General features: G+C 34.2%; 1 protein-coding gene across 6 annotated transcripts in view; it reads right to left on the bottom strand.

The window, feature by feature from the left end:
* Nucleotides 1-939: 939 nt before the first annotated feature.
* Nucleotides 940-22,632, bottom strand: part of LOC124364693 (SUN domain-containing ossification factor) — an 86,882-nt gene continuing 65,189 nt past the window's right edge. For 4 of the 6 annotated variants that reach the window (XM_046820363.1, XM_046820362.1, XM_046820364.1 and 1 more), the window contains exons 2-12: nucleotides 20,909-21,018; nucleotides 19,294-19,513; nucleotides 17,107-17,269; nucleotides 15,633-15,859; nucleotides 13,117-13,371; nucleotides 12,664-12,959; nucleotides 11,828-12,053; nucleotides 10,767-11,079; nucleotides 10,055-10,224; nucleotides 6,043-6,511; nucleotides 940-4,390 (exon numbers count right to left, since the gene is read on the bottom strand). In XM_046820363.1, coding sequence (XP_046676319.1) covers nucleotides 4,008-4,390; nucleotides 6,043-6,511; nucleotides 10,055-10,224; nucleotides 10,767-11,079; nucleotides 11,828-12,053; nucleotides 12,664-12,959; nucleotides 13,117-13,371; nucleotides 15,633-15,859; nucleotides 17,107-17,269; nucleotides 19,294-19,513; nucleotides 20,909-21,006 — 2,820 coding nt within the window. In that variant the 5' untranslated portion in view covers nucleotides 21,007-21,018 and the 3' untranslated portion in view covers nucleotides 940-4,007. The remainder of the gene's footprint in view (nucleotides 4,391-6,042; nucleotides 6,512-10,054; nucleotides 10,225-10,766; nucleotides 11,080-11,827; nucleotides 12,054-12,663; nucleotides 12,960-13,116; nucleotides 13,372-15,632; nucleotides 15,860-17,106; nucleotides 17,270-19,293; nucleotides 19,514-20,908; nucleotides 21,019-22,632) is intronic. The other 2 variants (XM_046820361.1, XM_046820367.1) reach the window with 1 other exon arrangement.

Raw genomic sequence — 22,632 nt, 5'->3', positions numbered from 1 at the left:
CTCACAAAAGTTTGTAGTTTAGGAGAAAATCCACGGTATATTACCAAGCAAGGTCTCCATGCCAATAGCCTCCTTTATCAGCTCGATCAATGTATCAGTCCTTCATCCTGTCACTCGCTTCCAGAACTGGGTAATATAATCTCCGGATGTTTTCTGGTTTAAAACCAAACTGTTAGTTGCAAGGTAATCACAGTTCTTGTAGAACACATTGCTTACCAATGGTTGTTTCGAAGTTTCACTGACAAAGCTGCGGTATGCCAACAGAAAGAAGTGTATGTCCTAGCCCCAATCTTGCTGATGTTGGGACAAAACCTAGGATAGATATTTTTCTTTCGGATCTTAGAAGAAAACAACCAGACTGTAAGTTCTACAGCTATAGTCTGTGAAGAAGATATGCATAAAAATGTCAGTCCTCAGAAGAAACCATGGTCTTTGTAGATACTAATGGGCATATGAGTCAAAATGTTAACAACCAGGAGTGCCCATCCCATTACAGCCAAACTATATCCCATTCTGGAATACCTTTATAATAGATAAGTTTAGATACGTAGCTAATGGAGAGTTTGCTTAATTTGAGCCAAAACTCAGAAAAACCATAGGATGACAAAATCTATGAGAAGTTTTTTACCTACAGTAGTTACATTGTTTAAAGAAGAGGCTTTCTGAAACAGACGGAGAAAATCTACATGATGAAATTAAGCTACTTAATTAATAGCTTAACTGTGGCTCTATACTGATTGATAGCAACTACTCTCCCTCCTATTCTGTGATGTAAGAAAATAATAGGCATCTGGCATAATCAAATGAAATGAAAGTGACTTTATTAAAGGCAAAGTTAGGAAATTGTTGGTTAATAATAAAAAGAAACAAATTTTCAAAATCAAACCTAATAGAAGATTTTACTGTTTTTGGGAGGAAAATGGAAATTAAAAACAATAATTGACACACAAAATAAAATTATGAATTTAATGAGATTCGCTCATATACTAAACACTTAAATAAATAGTGTACATTAAAATCATATAAGTAATAAATATGACTAGTACCATTGTAGTTCATAAGGTTATGTCAAATAGCTCATTTAGCTTACTTATTGGCAGAAGTCCTTTTGGACCAGAATTAAATTAAATGTTTTTTCAATGCTACAGATATTGAATTAAGTGTAGCTAAATATAAGGAGGAAAGAACAATTATAGTATAATTTTATTATATGGACAAAATTTAACAGAAATTACATGACAGTAATGAAAAGTATGTTATAAAGATCAAATATGACAGAAAAATATAACTACTTTTAGACAAATTTTACTTGGGAATTATTTTGATACGACATGCAAATTTCTATGAGTAAGGAAGCTAACTGACAATGCCTTAATAACATAAGGAACATGACTATTCTTTCAGAATGATCCTTCTAAAAACTTTTCATAATAGAAAAGAAAAAAAAATCAAACTATCTATTACATAAACATTATTACAGTTTCTACACAAAATCTTACTATAATTAACTTCAAAGCTAATAGACCTACTAATTGTGTGGGGTTCAAACAACTTTATACATAAAATATAACGTCTTAAAGTAAATAAACTAACATTTTCATTCATAATGTAAATTATATTTTGAATATACAAATAAACCTATGTCCAAAAATACATACAAATGCCTCCTTGTTATACAAGTCAACATTATTCCAAACTCCAAGATTGTTTATAGGAACTTCTGATTGACATCAATACTTTGGTAAGTTGTCAGAAATATCGACAACACATGCCAAGTACATACTTGCATCCATGTATTTCACGTGTATAAGTATTGTCTTTGGTGATACAATTTTTATAACACATTTATATTAAAACAAAATTAAATTATATAATAAAATATATTTTTACAAAGTAAAGGTAAATCATTCCTTTTGAGTACTATTTTGCAAACTATAGGAAAATAAATATTAATGACTTTTTATAAATTATTTGAAGAAAATATTTCAGTAAATTTTTGTTTTAGAGTGGTTAAAACGAGTTTCTTTTTGAACACACATTTCCTGATATTTATTGCCTAAACAAGGCATTCCTGTGATTTTATACGTCCAGACTTACACAAAACAGCTAAAACAGATAAATAAAATCTACAAACTAACTTGAAATCATATCTAATTCAAATAATTAAATTAACGCTTTGTTTAACAATGGAATTAAGAGTAGGGTGTTAAGTGTGAATTGAACAGATAAACAATAAATTATTTAAGAATTCTTACACCATAAGATTAATAACATTGATTCTAATAGTCCTAATTAGATTTGTAATAGTATATAAAATGTGATAAAAATCAATACATTAAGTACAGAGTAAATGTAGATCTAAAAGTAAACAAAATAATGTTATAAACAAAAAACATTTCAATGACGTTCCAGCCACATAATCAGGAAGTCGAAAAAAGCCAGTAATTCAATTAATACACAAGGGTCCGTTTAATTTTCACCAATTTTGCACAAGAACTAATCTTGAAGGGATTCCTTTACCTCCCAAATAAAAATGAAACCTGTAAGTAATTCAACCATTATTTTGAGCAATTAATTACACTACTAAATGTATAAACAATTAAGACATAAAAATATAACTAAATTGAATACATAAGAAAATGAACACAGGTAAAAATTCGAAAATCCTTACTAATAAGAGAGGATTGTGACACTTACAAAAAAACCAACAGGTCAACATTGGTGGGACATGGACTCACTGTCCGCAGTAACGCCAACTGTCCACATCAACGACAAGCTTTTTTCAAATAAAGTGGCCACATAGAGGATGATGATGTCAAAAATTTACTAAGGTCCTGTTTTAAGATCGAACTTTGTATGATGTTTGAACACACATTAAAATTAAAACAAATATTATTATACTATATTGTGCTTCATTTTAAAATCTAAACCTTTATCGGACACTTAAAATTTCGTTATTAATTCATAGTATCATTATTCATTGATAGTATAACAGCAAGTCTCATTCTGTGCTAGACACAATTCGTGTTAATTTATAATTTGAGATCGCTACCGCCTAAAACAAAGTGAAATAAAAATTCAATTTAGTACCTTTATTGGTTTTTTCATTCAAGTTTTTGATAATGTTTGGGATATAAATTATAATCCTACTAATACAGTATTTGAGGTAAAATTCTAAAATAACAAATCAAAACGTCTGTTACACGAACACACCAGAGGTCATACCTAAGTGTGTTCCAGTTACAAAAATTATAACTATTGTTTTGGTTACCAACAGCTTGAGAGCTTGTCTCATCACTCATCACATCTATTGGAATCTGACCTTGATATCTGTTACAAAAAGTATACACAAAATATAACCGGTTTTAGTTAGAAACTATAGTCAGGCAATTTTATTTTTTCCCTACAATTAAATTATGTTCCTTTATAACAGTATAATTCAAAACACAAGTTTGGTAAATGCTTGATTGTTTGAAAGTCAACATTAAAATCCTGAAATAATTTTTGAAACTATAATTGTATGTATTGAATTTTCTTTGATGAATTTGATAACTTTTTCATAACACAATTTTATTCTATCTACAGCAAAAAAGTTCACCGCATCAAAATATCTTTTATTTTCCTCACAGCCTGTTTTTGCTAATCTAAATGTTCAAAAACAGAATTTTTACATTAGCAACATTTACACTATGGCACATATTTATATAATATATTTAACCAAACATTTAACCATTACTATACTTTTCAATTAAGTGTACATACAAAGTAAGTGTGGCAAATATCACTTACAATAAATTTTAAGATACATGACTATGACAAGGTGAAACATGAGTCTTACAGTGAACACAAATCAATTACTAGATACAAACACATAGTCTTGACGGAATGTAGCTTTTACTATCAGTCTCACTACCATGACGTTAAACAAAATCTGACAGCTTTTACATGGTAAAAGTCACCGATTATTCCTATAAATAAACAATATATCGTTAAATATTATGTAATACTCAAAAAAACTTTTTAACAATTTTCTTAAAAGGTCCTGTTTTCTTGATGGGCAAGAACGTTTTGTTCTCCTTGTCGCTGAGCTCGCCACTACTGCGGACGACGCGGTCCTGACGCTGGGCCAGGGCTGTCTGTACGAACCTCGGGGCCGTGGTCACCACCTGTGGGGGTGCCAGGGGGGAGAACACTTCCTCCTCCCACCACGCTGCTACACTCTCCGTGGAGTTGCTATCCAGCAGCGAGGGAGCCTCCTCCCTGTCCCGCACTTCTGTCTCCAGAGACTGCAATGCCATCTCCCGCTTCCGTTTCCGCCTCTGTCGTCTTGTCTCCCCCTTTGATACTTTCCGCCTGGCCTCAGGAATGAGAAGTTCTTGATGAGTATTTCCTGGAAAAAAAATTACAAAATTGTATATACTACTGCCAATTGTTTGTGGTTTTTTGTTTCATGAATAAATAATTTAAAACACGTTTTCATTTCGCACAATTGAATTTTTTCACTTAACAATTTTAAAAGCAATAACACTGTTCTACAACTTTATTTTTACTTAATTTTGTAACATTGGACATTGCCTTTATAACATAAATATTAAAAAGGCAGTATTTCACTGCCAAGTTGCTGGTTGCACATTTTTGGGCAGGCAATTGCCATGCCAGAAGAACACAGGGGGTACATACATCTTCAGTAAAATCACATTATATAACAAATATTTCTGAACTGTATCATATGAGATCTATATTGTAAAGTGAATGAATTTCACTTTTTTAAAGTTAAATAATTGTAACCTAGCATCTGAGTTTTCTACATGCAACTTAGCTCTGGTGGGAAGGGTTGATTCAATGTGAATGTTGGGTTTAACTCTCCAGTTCACTAAGTAAAGTTTGGATGTCTCTGATCAGAACCTGAAGAGGGGATAAGATTGCAGATCTCAAAACGTAGTGTTACTGGTTTTTTGTATCACTGAATGATGACAAATGTCCAGAATGTTTCCTTCACAATCCTTCCATTCTCAAAAACAAATTTCAAACAAAGATTATCTCTGATGTCGAAACGATGCAAAGAGTCTGATTTGAATCTCTTCGTCACCGACTATTTTTGGATCTCTTCAGAGTATCAATTCCAGGAGTCAAGTCTGTGACAGCGTCAAACTTCAGACACTACACTAAGCAGAAGATGAACTGGACCTAAATTCAACTTTCACATTACACAATTTCAAATATAATTAAGGAAATAAATGTTTTCCAATGATAGCTTTTTATCTTAACATTTTAATACTCCTGATGTCTGGTCTACATTTTAAACTCATAATAAACACATTTTAGTTCTGTATAGAGTTTAAATATCAATATTTTAAATTTCCATGAAGTGTATTATGTTCAAATTTAAATTAAACTCAACTATATATATGGACGTTTGTGGAAAAAAAAACAGAAGGCCTGACTAGGGAGGAGAAATATGCACTGAAATTAAATGAAAAAAATGAAATGAAATGAATAATGGCTTTATTAAAGAGGTGGAGTTAGGAAGCCCTCTCTACCACTCAACCTCATATATATACAGTAAATTTACAGTAGTGTAGTACAAATTCAGTAAATTATTAAATTATAATTTAAATATAAAATAACAAAATTTCTTAACCTAAACAAAATTAAATGACCTTAAAGTAAAAATCTACATATTAAAATGAATTTCAAACTTAAAATACAAAAGAAAAGTTTATATATGTTGCAATTAATACAAGAAAAATTCAAAATGAAGAACAAGAAGACATTCAATCACTCTAACACACCCTCTAACCACATGACCGCAGCAAGCAGCACTACCCGTCATCCCCACAGGCCCCCCAGCAGCAAGCCCCTAACCTAACTACTAAGAAATATGCACTAGCGGAAGGTGAGCTGGACCTAAACTCAACAATCAAACTGAATCATCCCTTCACATCATAGCTACGTTATGTGTAAATATTATTTAATTTTATTATTATTTTAAGCACAAGTCAAATGTCAGGAAAAAGAAGCGATGGAGGTAGTTAAGTTTACCTGCAATGATGAGAGCCTCTTCACTGGGTCGACGCTTTCTCACCGGTACATGAGAGGGAAGAGCCTCATCAACAGATTTGCGCCGCTTAGGTGGCTCGGTCCGTGGCCACGCCATGCTGATCCTGCGACGAGATACATCCACGCGGGGGAGCCATCTGCAGATGTAGAGTACCACCGCAAACACCACCACTTCCACCACCACAATAACCCCGTGCTGACCCATCACTGTGGCCTTGTGCTGCCAGCTGTCACGTTCCTCCAGCAGTGACTTGACGGCAACAGTCAGTGTCTCGACTTGTTGTGTTAGTTGTGCCAGCTGTTCCAGCCGCAGCCCCTCACGCTCATCTGTCCGCCGTCGCTCTTCCGCTGCTCCTGCCAGTGCCTTCGTCATCTCCTCCACCTGCCGCTTGTATCGCCGTGACAACTCCTCTAGGTACTGCCCACTCAGAGACATATTGCGCTCCAAAGCCTGTCAAACACAATGACATCGATAAAAAATAACAGTAAGGACATTGATAAATCTGACGACATTGATAAAAAGCAGACGTAGGGCTATTATTAACATGTGCACACGATCTTTCACAACTTTCGCCATGTACCTGATCTGGTACATACCGGGCTTTTGTAAAGCATTGTTATTCATCTCCGTATTGCGTTTTTATTGTTTGCCGTCTTGATGGTGGGTTAAATTTTATCCCCCACTTAAATAAATACCTCAGACTAACGTGTACTCCGTCAGTCGCAGGATTGCATAATTTTTAAGGTAAATTAATTTTTTAGGTACACACTGAGGTACACAGAGAAACATTGAAAAAACAGTTATTTTTGTGCAAAATTGAAAAGCCTACATACTTTTCTTGTTATACTTAGAAGTTTATCATTAAAAATTACAGTTTTTTGCCATTATTACTGTATTGACAAATTTGACTGCAAATAAAAAAAGTCCGGAAATAAGATGTTGTTGTAACATGTTAATTATCTACAGTATATAGCTTTTCCTTACTACATTTACATCTTTATAGTGAATTATTTACAAATTTGCAGTTTCAGCACCCAAATGAGTACAACTTCACAGTCCCCACAGCTTTACATGTTCCCAACCATGCTGTCTTAAAGCTAAAATAATCTGTACTTGTTATTACTTTCTAGATTATTAATATTGGCGTGTTTCCTAGACTACCCACGCGCTGTTTGTTAAATACAGATTTACATTAAATGGTTGGTTTTAAAATTTTCTGTACAGTTTATCTTGATGCTGAATTGATTTAATAAGACCCGCAGAGATCCATGATTAAGTTTTAAATTTTTTGCAGAGAGATTACTTTTTTTGAATTTTTATTAACAATGTCTTGTAAAAAAAACAAAGAAAATATTAATTGCCAATCTCGCTGCTAGACTCTAGAACAGGTTGTCAACAGTTTTTAATCTATGGCCCTTTATTTGTGTTTGAAATTTGGACGACTCCCAGCCAATTACAATGGGGTAGGGGGTGGAGGTATTCAACACTAGTAAATAAATTGAGCTTGTATCATGTAAAATGCTGTGACATTCCTCGAACCATGAACAAACTCATGATGCCGATAACTTGGTCTTCTGTCAGCCCAATTTAACCTGTAAGTTTCTTACTATTCACGTGATGATTTTGCTGATATAAGTTATCAAATGACAAAGCTTAGTATATACAAGAAAATGACAAAGCTTATTCATATGGAAAATTCCATTACATAAAGCTATATTAATGTATGACAGGATAAAAATAAAATTTATTTAAATGTATAACCTTAAATACTAACAACATTGAAAATAAAGGATTACAACTAATACAAACAACTTGTCTGACAAACAAAAGCAGGCCTATGTATAAAAATCAATTGCTACATATTTAAATTGACAGGTACCAAGTTTTATACAAAAATTAAATTAATAACTAATAGTGATAAAACAATTCAATAACAGAGCTTTGGACTGGTAATTTAGTAGGACTGGTTTTATTGTAGAACAAAGTATGTTCCGGTAGCACAGAAACATGTTTTACAGATTTACATTGAATGGTTGGTTTTAAAATTTTCTGTACAGTTTATCGCGATGCTGAATTGATTTAATAAGACCCGCAGAGATCCATGATTAAGTTTTGGATTTTTTGCAGAGAGATTACTTTTTTTGAATTTTTATTAACAATGTCTTGTAAAAAAAACAAAGAAAATATCTGTTGATAGGTCCACGTTGTTAGAGCTAATAACCACAGCCCAATCTTGAGATTTAACTGAGTTTTTTACTTCAACCCAATCATTTGTAACAAAGAAATTTCGGGTTTCAATTGTTTTATTTTTAATACAAAATGATTCTATATACAAAAAAATTGTACTGAAATCCGTTATGCCTGTATCATACACCGCGGCAGGAACATTAAGTGTTATTGGTAGTTTTATTAAATAATGGTCTAAGCACATGTTACTCTCAGTTCTTGTTACTTTGTCGACACGAGATACAAAACCAGCTTCACTCAAAATTTCCAAGTAACTTTGCTCTACAGAATTTAAATCCACATCTAGAATGTCGCAATTAATATCCTCTGCCACAATACGCAACCACTAATAGACTCGTTGTAAAACACGTTCATTGCATCAATAAATATTGGCAAATTAGAACTAGGGCTACGATAAACAGCGAGTAAATGACAATAAAAACTGGCCCAGTTAAAAGTTAATGACAAGGCATTGGCCATCCCGCCCAACAACATCTGACTACAGGACACTGATATGGAGCTATCAATGTAGACGACCAGGCCATCACACTGATTAAGACTACTGTACGATCGAAACAAGTTAAAGCCTTCCATGAATGGAAAGCCTTACAAGTTAAACATTGTAATGGATACATTTTTCAAAAGAGAAGCTTCCATGTATAACGAGACAGATTAAACTAAAAAAAGGAGGATATACAACAAGTCTTATTTGCAGTTTGCGTTCATATCCCTTGGAAATAAGCCGCAATGATCTTACAGTTTTGTAATGAGTAGGTGGTGAAGGATGGTAGGGATAGGTGTGTTCTAGAGCCCACACATGGACATTTTTAGTAGTCATGGAGCAATGTTTGGCTGAGCACAGGACATTTGTTGTCAAGGTGCATTTCTAAGTGGTAAGTCCTTCGATACTTTTCAGTGAAAATGTCCGAATACGTTTAGATATGGCTCCAAGAGGCTGAGTCGCTACTCGTAACACTATTATGCTCGGGTGATTAACTTCAGATCTACAGGTTAAACATTAAAAAGGAAGTCGACAGGCCATCCAAGATAAGTCCGAACACCAGAGAATATTGAATGAGTAAGAACTGTGGAAGCCAGTCCTCGGTGCCCAGTCCGTAAACTAATGATGCTTTGTGCATGTCTGACTATTCGTTAAGATGAATATTGCATTTTGATTTGCATTTCCAAAGATATAAAATGCCTTTTGTCCAGCAGCTAAAGCAATTTCCCATATAGCCAATGAGGTGAGGAACTTTTTGAAGGGCAAGTTTAATGGTCGAATCATCTCGTGTTTTGGGAACATTGCATGGCCATGCTCACTCCCCAGAATTGGCATTTGTGATCTTTTTCTTGTGAGAGTTCCTTAAAGCAAATCTTTAACAAAAAGAAACCCGCACACTGGACGAGTTGAAAGTTGTCATAAGCCAAGAAGTCACAAACATTTCTTCTGCAATATTAGAGAAGGGGTTCGACAGCTACAGTGAAAGACTGGAAAAGTGCATGGTCAAAGGACATCATTAAAAGGACGTTATCTTTGGATCTTAAAGTGATCTATTTGGTTGGTTTGATGTAATTTTCATTAATTTCCATGATCACCTTTCTGTAATAAGCAATAAAATATCTTGTATCACTTTTCATTGATGTGTTATTTTTATTTTAAAACCATCAGGTCTATTTGGCGCACCCTGTAGTTGAACCTATACAGCACTGCAATATATCACTATCAATATCTTAAATTTAAAAAAAGGCAGCATTAAAGTAGTGTACCTTGATCCTGTTTGCAAGCCGGACGAAAACAGACTCCTTCTGAGGGGCAGGAGTAACTCTGCGGCTGGGCACTACAGCCTGCTCTAGCTCCGAGAACAGAGAGTCCAGGGACCCCGAGTCCTCCACGACGAGAGGCAGACTCTCTACTGGCAGGCTCACATTGTTGGCATCTGTCACAGGACACATTTGACATAGTAACTATTGTGTGTGTGTGTTTTTATTTTTTTATCTCAATCCTTTTTTAAACACTTTTTACACAATTGCTAAATTTTAAAAGAAATGTTTTACACATTATTTACAATAATTCATAACTTACCATGACTATTAGAACAATATGATTACAAACAATAAAGTGTTAATGTTTTATTTTTGTTTGATGTTTTGTTTTGATGTAACTCAGGATCTGGCAGCTGAAAAACGTTTTATTGGCTGGCCCCTTTGGACCATTTGTGCACATCAGTATCTAACCATCTGTAAAATGTCAATTATTGTTGTGTTGGATTGCAATTTGGCTAATGAACGTGTTTTATATTTTTACTTTTCCCGTCCAAACAACATTAGTTTACTACGAGTAGAACAAGATAAGGCATTAAAACTGAACTGGCCCCACTTGACACTAGCTAATGAGCTAACCCAATATAAGTTTCCTGTTTTAAAAATAAAACCTTAAAAAAGAATACACATAAAAAAGAGAGTACAAGTTCATACTCACTGTCAGTGACAACAAGTGGCACATGCTCCACTGTAACATTGTTTACGAGGGGGTTGTTGTCAGGAAAATGTTCCGCGGCAGGCTCCTGCGTCAGGGTACGTGATGGTCGGATGGATAGTGTTGAAGGGGGGGGTGGCTCATATGGTGGACGTGTAGCCAGGCCCTCACTGGTATTTCCGTCAATCACACATGTGCCGGCGGGCTCAGGTAGACTGGGGGTGGGCTCGTCTGGTACGGGTGGGTCCGCCACAGGCTCACTATCCAGAGGCACATCGTCGTAGCTGACATTCAAAACCACCTTCCTTTGAACGACCTGCACCCACACATGTAGATGAGTGAAATATTGATTCTAGTGTCAAACAATTTCAAAAGGTTATTTTGTGGAATTTAAATATTTTAGTTAATGAGAACTAACTTACAAGATCAGACGATAAAATATAAATGTCTGTAGGTAGTTCATTATTAAGTGTGTTCTCTAAGGCAAGTTTCCATTCCTTTATATTTTAAAGCAAAATTTTTACATGTAATAACTCAGTGAAAGCTCAGATATTAAGAGAGGCCTCTTTGTAATCTTATTCTGCTCATTCCCACCAGTCACAGGCCTATGTGAAGAATTTATGAAACATAATAAGGGCGAGAATTGGTACATTATAAGATTGACAGTACTGATTGTAAGTCCTATTGTCATACACAAGATTTAAACTTACATTACACCTGCGAGTGAGATCCAAAGCCCAATGCCTTAATGGGCCATTGGCTATTCAATACCTGATAAAGAAACTTTAAATTCAAACTGTATTAAAATAAGGCCTAAGGCCGCAGTATAACTTTTTTATCTCTGTTTCAAGTAATCTAAGAAAGTATTTAATAGTCTCACATTATAACGCATTGTTTGAAAATTGTACATTAGAGTGTAATTTTACCACTTTCTCAGCAAGATGAACAGAAGTATTACATGTTTACATAAGGTAACTATTAGTGGGAGACATATTTTTTTAAAGCAGTTTTACCGACCAATTATGTTTATTTTATACAGTCGTTATTGTGATAAGGACACTAACCGCAAGCTGGTTGCAGAGAGCAGCCAGAGCCTCTGAGGGTAGGAGAGCCTTCAAGTAGTCGATGGGGCGGTGGCGGGAGCCCGGGCGGGGCGGGTATGGAGCTCCCATTCTCAGGTCCAGACCCCGCTCGGCACAGAACTCACTGTTGGCCACTGCTTCGTTGACAAACTTGGTGGAAATCAGCTGTTGCAGCATACGACCTCGACAACTCAGCAGCTCGTACATTCTACCAACATCAACATTATTGTAGAGAACAGAGGAATAATCTGAGGAAGTGTCTTTCCAAGGAAAAATAATGGAAACATTGTCATCAGTTGCTGAAAAATAACTGCATCAATTCTTAACCATTTGACTGCAGCGTATTGTGTGGTCGGCCGAGCCAGTTGGACTGTTTTATTGACTTTTAGTAATGAAAAGTAACCATTTACGTTGTATATAACTATTTTGTTGCATTTTTTAATTATATTCTTGTGTACTTTTGATTTCAAGCTGGATCAAGCTTTTCGTTAAAAAAATAAAATGGTACTTTGCAGCTCAGACAAGCCGATAGAATTAATTAAGCAATTCAGAAATACATGGACTCAAGAATGATGGAAGTTATGTTGTTCGTAGTGCGCAGTCATCTAGCATACAACACTGTTTTACATTCAACTACCAATTTTGCTCCCAAGATTTGAGGTTTAAAAATACCATATTTTTTATTTTTTATTATAGAAATAAAACAAGAAAATTTGTATTGATATATTATTATTTTTAATATAGTTTACAGGAAATATAAACAGTTTTAAGTCATATTTAACATATGGTTTAACAAAAGACTATTAGCTACATTGTACCTGTGGTAAAATTCGTCGGAACAGTTGACGCACACCACGATGTGGCTGGGAGTGACGCAAGGTTCCGATAAGACCACTCTCCGGTAGCTCAGGCTACTAGCGTTCCCCCTCCCCTCTTGTGGAGTCTTGGCCAGGGCCTCGGCTGCTTTCTTCACGATACTGAGCACTGCGTCGCGTGCGCTTCCAAACAGATTCTTAGGTCCCTCCCCCTCACCTTCAGCGACTAGATCGTCGTCATCATCATCGTCGTCATCCACCGCCGGCTGGTGATGGCCTTCGTCCACTGTGTCCAAAACCTTATTCACAGATCACATCAATGGCTTAAGTATTCACTCTTCACCACTTTAGTGTCACTTAAAATAGGAATAGGACTTGTTTTTTTTAACTGTTCAGGAAGTTCGGCTTGATACAGAACAATGACTAAATGATACATTACAAATGTAGGGGACTCACCTCTATCTCACTTGTCCCATAGACCCGGAAGAGGGACACAGGACAATAGTGTTCCTGCCCGTAATGTGAATGCACTTCCACCTTGACATATTTTGCGAATTGAGCAGCCGATAGGTTGAAGGACTGCAGGTTGCGCTCATCCTGAGCGATGTAGCGTCCTGCGGGTGCCCAATCTCTGGACGGGTGACGATCACTCAACCACACAGAGAACTCTCGCGGCGATGAGGAGAACAGTTCAAAGTTCGCCATCTCGATCTGAACAGTAACATTTTAATTGTCAATATAGTTTCTTAGTATTTAAGTTCTATAAAGATTACGCATTAGGGTGGAATGAAAAATCTGGTATCTCTGAACTGGGTATGTGCAACAGCAGTGTATTAAGCCTCAGAATATTACTGTAAAATTGTAATGTTTTAGAAGTGATTTTCAGTCTGCGCATTAAGCTTTAAGTTTTTAATTTTTGCTTAAAAATTACATTTATAAAATATGCAACACAACCTAATAAACATCAGTCTAAGGATTTTATAAAATTAATGTAAAACTAGAACTTTATAAAATGCTGAAAATTGATTTGCTACCAGAGAATAATGTAGGTACCAGCTTCAGGGTTGAGCTCTAGTCTCATTTTTATCGAGTTATGTCACATTCAAAGGTTATAAAGCAGTTATTATGAAATGAAGGCAATCAATTACAAAACAATACACATAATTTTAAGGAGCCCAAACTTACATCATAAATATGTACTCAATGTAGTAAATACAAAAAATTTCCTAAAAACCTCATTTGTGAGTTTGGGTGTATTTTGTACCCCTAGTTCTCAATTTGTTCACATTTGCTCAAACGTAAAACTCAAACATAAAGAAACGGTATATTTGACAGTCTAGTGACATCCATAAATTATAATCAACTTGAAACCCAAAAGATGTAATAGTACTTTGATAAAGGCTTTATTATCTATCAGTATTTTATTTTATCCATAGTTTTCAAAGATTGCCTGTTATAAGCACCATTTTATTTAAGCATATCACTTATTATCAATATTTAAGCCTTTAAGAATAATATAACTAATATTTTTAGTACATGGAAAAGTCAACTAATACCTTTTTTAAAAATTATTTTATTGCCATATATGTGTTTTGGTATTCAACCATCATCAGTATTCATTAACCTCTAAATAAATAATAAACACAGTTGTAATTTTGATTAGTATTCTGTATTAATACTTAATATTTTTCAAAAATTGGGTTTGTCTTATTTTTTTAGAATGCTATTTAAAACTCTTTGTTTGAAGGCTATTTTTGACGATGGAAGGATTGTGAAGGAAACAGGATTTTTCCGGACATTTGCCAGCGTTCAGTGAAACAATAAATCAGTAACACTATGTTTCGAGATCTGCAATCTGATCTCTTCTTCAGGTAAAGAACTAACCTAATACATAATATTACAAACTAGGTTAAAATAAACAAATCTTACCAAAGCGTTGTGGCACGCCTAAGTCAGGAATCACAACCTACATGTTGTTTGTCAACTTCACTAACTCTATAAACATGCACTTAATAAAAAACTATACAAAACACTAATCATTAAAACTGAACTACGGAATACAGGTCACAATACGTCTTCATTCGTGACGGCAGACTAAAACAAGATGGCGGAAATAAAAAGGAAGAGGGACAGGAATGGGCCCTTTCGTTATTATTGGTTTATGCAAGATGAACTTTATTTTAACCTAGTCTGTAATATTATGTATTAGGTTAGTTCTTTACCTGAAGAAGAGATCAGATTGCAGATCTCGAAACGTAGTGTTACTGATTTATTGTTTCACTGAACGATGGCAAATGTCCGGAAAAATCCTGTTTCCTTCACTATTTAAAATGTTATGAAGATATTTAGATAGATATGTAATTCTTCTTTAGTGTTTAATTTTTCTCTCATCCTTTCTATATTTAAAATGGTAATGTTCTTTTCAACATTTGTGTAGTAATGGTCAGTTTCTAATAAATGTTCAGCGAAATTTGATTTTATTGTATACAAGTTATTTGTTTTCAAAGCTTGTATATGTTCTTTAAACCTTTCATTACAATTTCTGCCAGTTTGTCCAATAAAATAGCTTTCACGGTCACTACAGTTAATTTTGTATACTCAAGAATGGTTGTTTGTCATCATTTTCATTCACTTTGTTTTCAATAAGTTTAAATGTATTATTTCTTGTTTGGTAACTGATGAAAAATTTGAATTTTAGAAGGTTTTTCGAACAGCTTTGTTTAATTTAGTTTTGAAAGGTACACATATATATTTAGAGCTTAATGTACATTGATGATGGTTGAATACCAAAACACATGTATGGCAATACAATAATTTAAAAGTGGGTTTTGTTGACTTTACATTTTACTAGTATAAAGATAACCCTGAAATTTAGAGTTAATAATATAACTAATACTTTTAATATAGAAATCAACATTTTCCAATTAATAGCGAATGAAATTTATCAAGATTGAGAGCATTGAGTGGCAAACCTTGACGGGCTGAATGGCCTCACACAGCTCAACGATGAACCATATTCTGGCGTTGCAAGTGTTGAGGAGATACTCATCTCTTGAGGATGACAAAACGGATCCCGCACTGACCGCCTCGGGATTGGCCCCCACCACTTTGGCCCCACAGTCAGGGCTGGCGTAGTTCTTGTTGTGGCGAACTTTAAGTGGCGGGGCATTCCCTCCACCTCCACCCGTCACATTCTCACCTGTACAGAGAGTTTATCGTTTTTATTTTTCAAGGTATGAAAACAAAGTTTGTTTAATAAAGTATATTTTTAATATGAACTAATTTCTAAAAGCTCACTGAGTCCATATCTTCTGATTCTTCCCACTTATAAACAAACACCACTGGTTTAAATAACATTAGCACTATTTAATGTTCATAAGGATTTCCACGTTTCAGCTCCAATTTACATAATTTTATTTCCAAAAAATTCTTTCACAGGCACATACCCTAAAAATTAGTCCACTTTTCTCCTAAAATTTTAATATTTGATAAAATTAGTTCACATAAATTAAAAAAAAGGTAATAGGAACATGCCACACCAACGTCGCATAAGAGGCTTTGTGAAGGATGGAATAAAGAGCATGCATAATAATTACTGATTTCTATGTCACTTATTTAGAAATGAATCTTCACAACAAATTTAAAATATATAGTTTAATTCAACCTTGAGATATCATGTTGAAAGACAGACGAAAGAAAAAGTTTTCCCAGTCCCTGAATGAAAGGCTTTGATAATGTTAATATGTAATCATTAAATTCAATCAAGCCTATGTAGAAATTAAGTTTCATACAAAATTTCAAGTCTAAAGCTCAATCCATTCTAGAGATGTCCTGTGAAGAGCTAGGCTTTGCTAATGCTCCACCTAATTCCATGGAGGGTTATTAATAATATAATTGAACTATATTTTATCTATGCAGAAATGAAGCTTCATGCAAAAATTTAAAGTCTGTAGCTAATTTCATTCTTAAGATATCATGTAGAAGGCGAACGTACAAAAGAAGAATTTTACGAGCTCCATAAACGGTAGTGAAATATGCAAAATTCAAGTCTACTGTTCAATATGTTTGAAAATGGATATAAACTCTTTAAAGTATAACTTCTAAGTATCTCCTTTGTTCCCAACAACATGCCACATTTGGTTAACACAAAACATAACATCACACCAGAAATACATTCAAATGCCAACCATTCCTCTCTTTTAGATCACAGTTAGTAATCATTACAGGTTTTGACACAGAAAAATTACATTACAATTTTCCATATCTATAGTATTTTTCCTTTCTTTTACTCGCTCTACGCGCTTAGCTTGGTTTGTTTAATGGACGGCAACTTGAGCAGCGTCTTTTTATCTTAATGGCTCACAATACACTAATTGGGAAAGCTGCAGCAACGATTATATAGTTTACATCTTATATTGAAATGAACACATCATGCATTCCAAATACCTTTCTTTTTCTCTGCCTCAGCTAGCTGCTTCTGGGCCCATTCACTGAAAGAGGGGATGTCCTCCTGTGGAGGAGGTTCAGGAGAGGTCTGAGCCGATGGCAATGTGTCATTGCTCTCCTCAGAGATCTCTGGCTCCACCACTCCTTGTAATCCCTCTCCTTCCTGCAGGATCACCTCAGTTAGTTATATTTCAACAGTGGTCTTAGTTGACTCATTCTGAACAGTTACACAGTCATTTTCTGTACAAGCTACATAATCTTAAAGTTACATACTGTAGTCAAATTACAATGGTATCACGAAGATAAACGTTAGAAACTGAGTTTTAAATATAACAAAGTAAGAGTATGCCACACCATATGTAGCATAGCAGGCTTCACTGGGGTCACATAAAAAATGTCAAATCTATAGCTTATTTCATTTTTGAGATGTCCAACAAAGAGATAGACAGACAGACAATCACAGTGAAAAGAAATATACTCCCAGCAGAGAAATTGTGTCAGTGTACTGAATGGTTATAGGCTTCAATCATGCTCAGCCAAATTCCATGGTTTGATATGCACCATTACACAGTAGAACTCATTCTTTCCTATGTAGAAATGAAGTTTCATGCACAATTTAAAAGTCTAACGATAAAATCTTTATTGTGATATCTTGCCACATTATACATTTACATTTTTATTCATTGAGTTAGGTTATATAGTAATGTTTAAATAATTAAAGTTTTGGTGAGGTTACTACAACGAAAAAGTTCCTCCTAAAATTAAATCTTGTCATCAACATATAACACTGACTTTCCCCTTTATTAATTGTTTGTTTCTTTTACTGTATAAATAAGCTACATAAATAATATTAAAATAAAGAAATGTTATAATAAATCGCATGTCTACATCTCATATGGCTGTACTTAGTTAGCTTCTTTACATATTTATTTATTCTGTGATTTTCTATTTGCCATCATGGATACCTGTACGACAAATTTATTTGCTAAGGCTCAGCTGAATCTCATAAAACGACGTGAACTATCATTGACTTTAGTGTTGCTCTTTGTAGAAATGAAGCTCATGGAAAATTTCAAGTGTATAAGTCAGTTAGTTTTTGAGATAATCAGCAAACAAACAGACAGAAATGAAATTTGTCCCAACCCTTGGAAGACAGGCTTCATTTAAATCATTTACTAAAAATGTTGTAATAATTGTACCCTGTTCTTGAAGATATTTCGAACAAACTTTTAATGTTAAAAAAACTATATAATTTTTTTAACCAATTCTTAATGTACAGAAGTCAGCATTGGTAAATCACTTATGTCTATTTAGGGTACACAGATTTAAGTTACTCCGCGGTATTATATTCTATTTAAAACTTCTAAATTCAACACACAAACACAGGGAAAAATAATTAATTGTTGTTAGTCAAAAGATGTTGAATAATAAGCACATACCTGAAATTGTAGTTGAAGCGTATTATACAGGCAATTTTATTGGTTTAAGTAGGCTCATATTTTATTAAATACGAGCTGCTGTTCAAGAAGCTTTTATTTCCCACTAATCAATAGTTCCGCCTTCAATTTCAAGTATGTTGTTGTATAAATGTACTAGTATAGTAAAAAAATCAAACATATTATATTGATGAAAGTACATTTAAAAAAAGAGCAGGCTTATGTTTGTTTATTTTTGTGCACACAGAAATCACTGAGAGATATAATATCTAACCATTATTTTAGTCAAAAATCATTTGTTCATTATTATATAATGACTGTACATAAAGTAAAAACGTTTTGAAATTTCCAACATTTTTACATATTTTTAGAAATATTTAATCACAAAACTTTTAAAAATGGTTAAGAAAATTATACTGTCACAATTTTTTTATTAAAACCATACACTAAGGATTTTTATTAAATACTAAGGTAGTTTTTAAACAATATACTAGAAAATTTTCAACATTAAAAGGGTTGAAAAGTGAAAGATAGTTTTAAAAATATGAAATTATGAATGTTTTAGCTAACAATAATGTTAACACACAGCCTAGCTAACAGCGGAAAAGAAGACCGTGTTCTGGTCTATTAATATATTAAAAAGGCCAATTATCTTAATTCAATGCTAAAGATCCAGAATTAAAACAAACGCGCACACACACACACACACACACACACACACGTAGAGAATCAGAACCACAACTAGACCAACCTGTTTTATGGACGGAGGTTGTGGCTCCTGACGGGGCTCCGCTCGGACGATGTACTGAGTGCTGTTGTCCTGGGCATCACTGAGAGTGAGAGGGATGGTGACAGGTCCTGTGCTGTTCTCGGGGTCAGAGGTCACGCTGACTGCTGCCTGCTTCTGCAGCTCAGCAGTAGCAGAGTCCACCAGAGTGTAGACCACAGCGGCCTGGCCACTCTCTGAGAGCCTGTGGAAGTAGTGTCATGATTATCAAAATTGTCTTCGTCCATTTAGTAATGGAATTAGAAGAAAATCCTCTCTACCGCTCTCGCTTACGAAGGTAAGAAAATGTAGAATTTGTTTTGAGCATCACAGTAGAAAGTAGGACAACGCCAAGTTCATTCTCTGAAACAAGAAGTAATATCCCATAATTCCTCATGTTAAGAGGAACTTTGACTGCCTCGGATGAAGAATTGGACAAACATCAAGATTACTTTTTTGTGTTTTTACCCTTGATGGCAAATCAAGCTGAAACATCAAGTCGTACTATTGTGTCAACACCTAGTTTACTTTCATTACTAATGACAACATAAATAATAAAAAGAGAAACACAAACCAATTAATCTAAAGAAAATAGTACACACACATTATAATGTATACCAAAACTACAATAAGTAACTAGAAATTAAAATTAGTTTTTATTAAATTATTAACCTTATTAAATTTACAACACAAATCTCACAATGGAATCCTGAAATATGTTATATGTCTTGCAATGGAGAACTCTGTTCAGTAAACATATATAAACCAAAACACTACATGTTCACACCAATGTATTATTATAGCTATGAAACAGTAAATGAGATCTGTAATAAACAAGAACAAGATCAATAAGCAAATCGTTAAATTGTGAATATTATAAAATCTTTACATAATGTTTATTTTGACAATAACAGAGGTGGATTCGGCATACAGTTTGGGGATTCACTACCAAGGGTTCGGAGGTATGGAATACCACTCCACAGAATGTGAGGGGGTCCAGGGCTCTTCCCTGGAAAAATACTGAACACAAACGTTTATCTTGATAAACAGTTTTGTACATTTTGGAGTCATTTACAGGAAAAAAATTTAAAAATACCTATATTTAAAAAATATCTGGGGAGAGGTCAATACCCTCTTGATCACTCCCTAAATCCACCACTGCCATTAAGGATTTTATAAGAACTGTCATTTAGGATTTTACAGCACCACCAAAATTTATAGGTAGCCTACCATAAGACATTTCAGTTAATAAAATTCATGATAAAGAACCTTTCATGTGAGCCTTAAGTTAAAAATACATATTGCGAAAACACAATTTCACAAAGATAATACTTACATAAGAAAATTGTATACCACAGAGAATGAATTTTATCTGGTCATATTAATGTTTCGCAATTTCTTATATATTCTAGGTAACAATCTTACAATTTAAATTCAATTGAAATGCCAGTACCATAGGTAGATTTATTATGAATACAACATACAATAATTTTAAATCGTACCTAGATAAAGACACTAGTTGCTTATAAATAAATTTACATTAAGTGTATTTGTATTGTATAAACACATTTTCCCCTTGAACAGCAAGGTGGAGACTCACCGAACAAACGTGCACCAGGTGAAGGCTAGGACGGCCAAGTACAGGACCGCCATGTGGAGCAGGTGTGAGTCCGGCAGAGCGGGGTTCGAGCACACCATGGGCACTACAGGCTACAGATAACACACACTGTCACACACCGACGCCTTCATCGTGGGGACGCAACCACATCAACTCACCACTGTGTTGTGATTGCATCCACACTGTTGAAGGCGTTATAAGGGGGTTGTCTTACAATTGTCATAAAATACTGCAAAACTCCATCCATTATTATAGGATTAGAAATTTATTTTATTAAAGGACATCTTCTATTGTTTATGTATACATAGATTAGTCCATTTTTATTTATTTCCATTGAGTTAGAAACTGATTTTGACCAATGTTTCATACATTTCATCACTTGTTTAGGCTTAAATATTTAACGTTATTAGTTGTTTTTACCTACGAATTCTTATTTGTTGCTGAAATAGTACGTGTTTGTATTATATTATGTCCAAATTGTTTTAGGTTAAGAGGTCAATCTTGCAAGTTAATTTCTCCTGCAATGTCTTGCTGCAGTGATTGAATGTTTAATTTGGTTTACTTACGTAGACTCATTATTAATGCTGGTAGGTAATTAGTGTTTCAACGACGTAAATAAAAACTATATTTCGTGGATGTTGTATCAACCTTAGTATTTTTTTTTACTTGTGAATTTCTTCTGTTATCAAGTTTTAATTCAACCCTTTGAAACTAATTTCCTACCTACGTATTACATTCATGTCGGCATAATTAAACAGTTACTAATGTGTTCAACTACACGAATCAGACTTTGCTAAGGTGTTCAACACACTGTTCAGTTTATGAAAATCAATATTTTATTTGAATTAATAAAACTTAATTATGGGTTTTATCGCGAAATATATTACCTATTACTAAGTTAACGGGTTAAATCGCAAAATTCAGGACTCTATGTCCGCGTTAGTAAAGGAAATCTTATCCTTCACCAAAACTCGTAATTCTATTTATATCATATTTAACAAATGAAATTACAAATCTCTTACACGTTTCATAAAACATATAAATAAAAATTTAGGACCTTAAGAACTCCTCGAAATTAACCAAAGGATATTCTATACCCCCAGATTCTATTTATGATTTTAGTTTTCGACCACGTAACTAATCGATTTGTTAGTGAAGAAAAACCAACAGACACCGATATAACTAATTCGAATTACGAATGAGGGATGAAAGCGATGGGTGTAACGTTTAAGTGTAGGTAGTCGACCCTTGTATTGTTGAAAGTTTCAATCATCAATATAATACTCCAATAACCCATAACAGCTGAAGGAGTTCTGTAGTTTTAGGAAAATCCGAACCACGGATACATCGGACTATATTGGTGGGCTACCGAGATCTGAGTAGAATAATATAGTGTCAAGTTCAGGGCCGCAACGACGGGGAGAGGGGGCGAACGAGACCTGCCCCCCCCCCCAAAGTGCATATTTTTTGCAAAATAAGCAATCTCCTAATAGTCTATTTGCGACTAAAAATAACATTCATGTGGAACTTTGAAATGAATCATAATCACAGACATATACATTAAAACGTCATAACTATTTAAATTTACGAATACACGGAATTAAATTAATTAAATTTTGTTAAAATAACTAAATATTTGAATTGTATAGTCAAGAAGCGACTACAAAAATGAGGTTAGTTCTTACTATTTATTTGGTTCTTACTAC

This window comes from Homalodisca vitripennis, chromosome 6 (assembly GCF_021130785.1).
Source record: "Homalodisca vitripennis isolate AUS2020 chromosome 6, UT_GWSS_2.1, whole genome shotgun sequence".
Lineage (NCBI taxonomy): Eukaryota > Metazoa > Arthropoda > Insecta > Hemiptera > Cicadellidae > Homalodisca > Homalodisca vitripennis.
The sequence above is the reverse complement of the archived record's forward strand: the minus strand, read 5'-3'. Positions and strand labels throughout refer to the sequence as shown.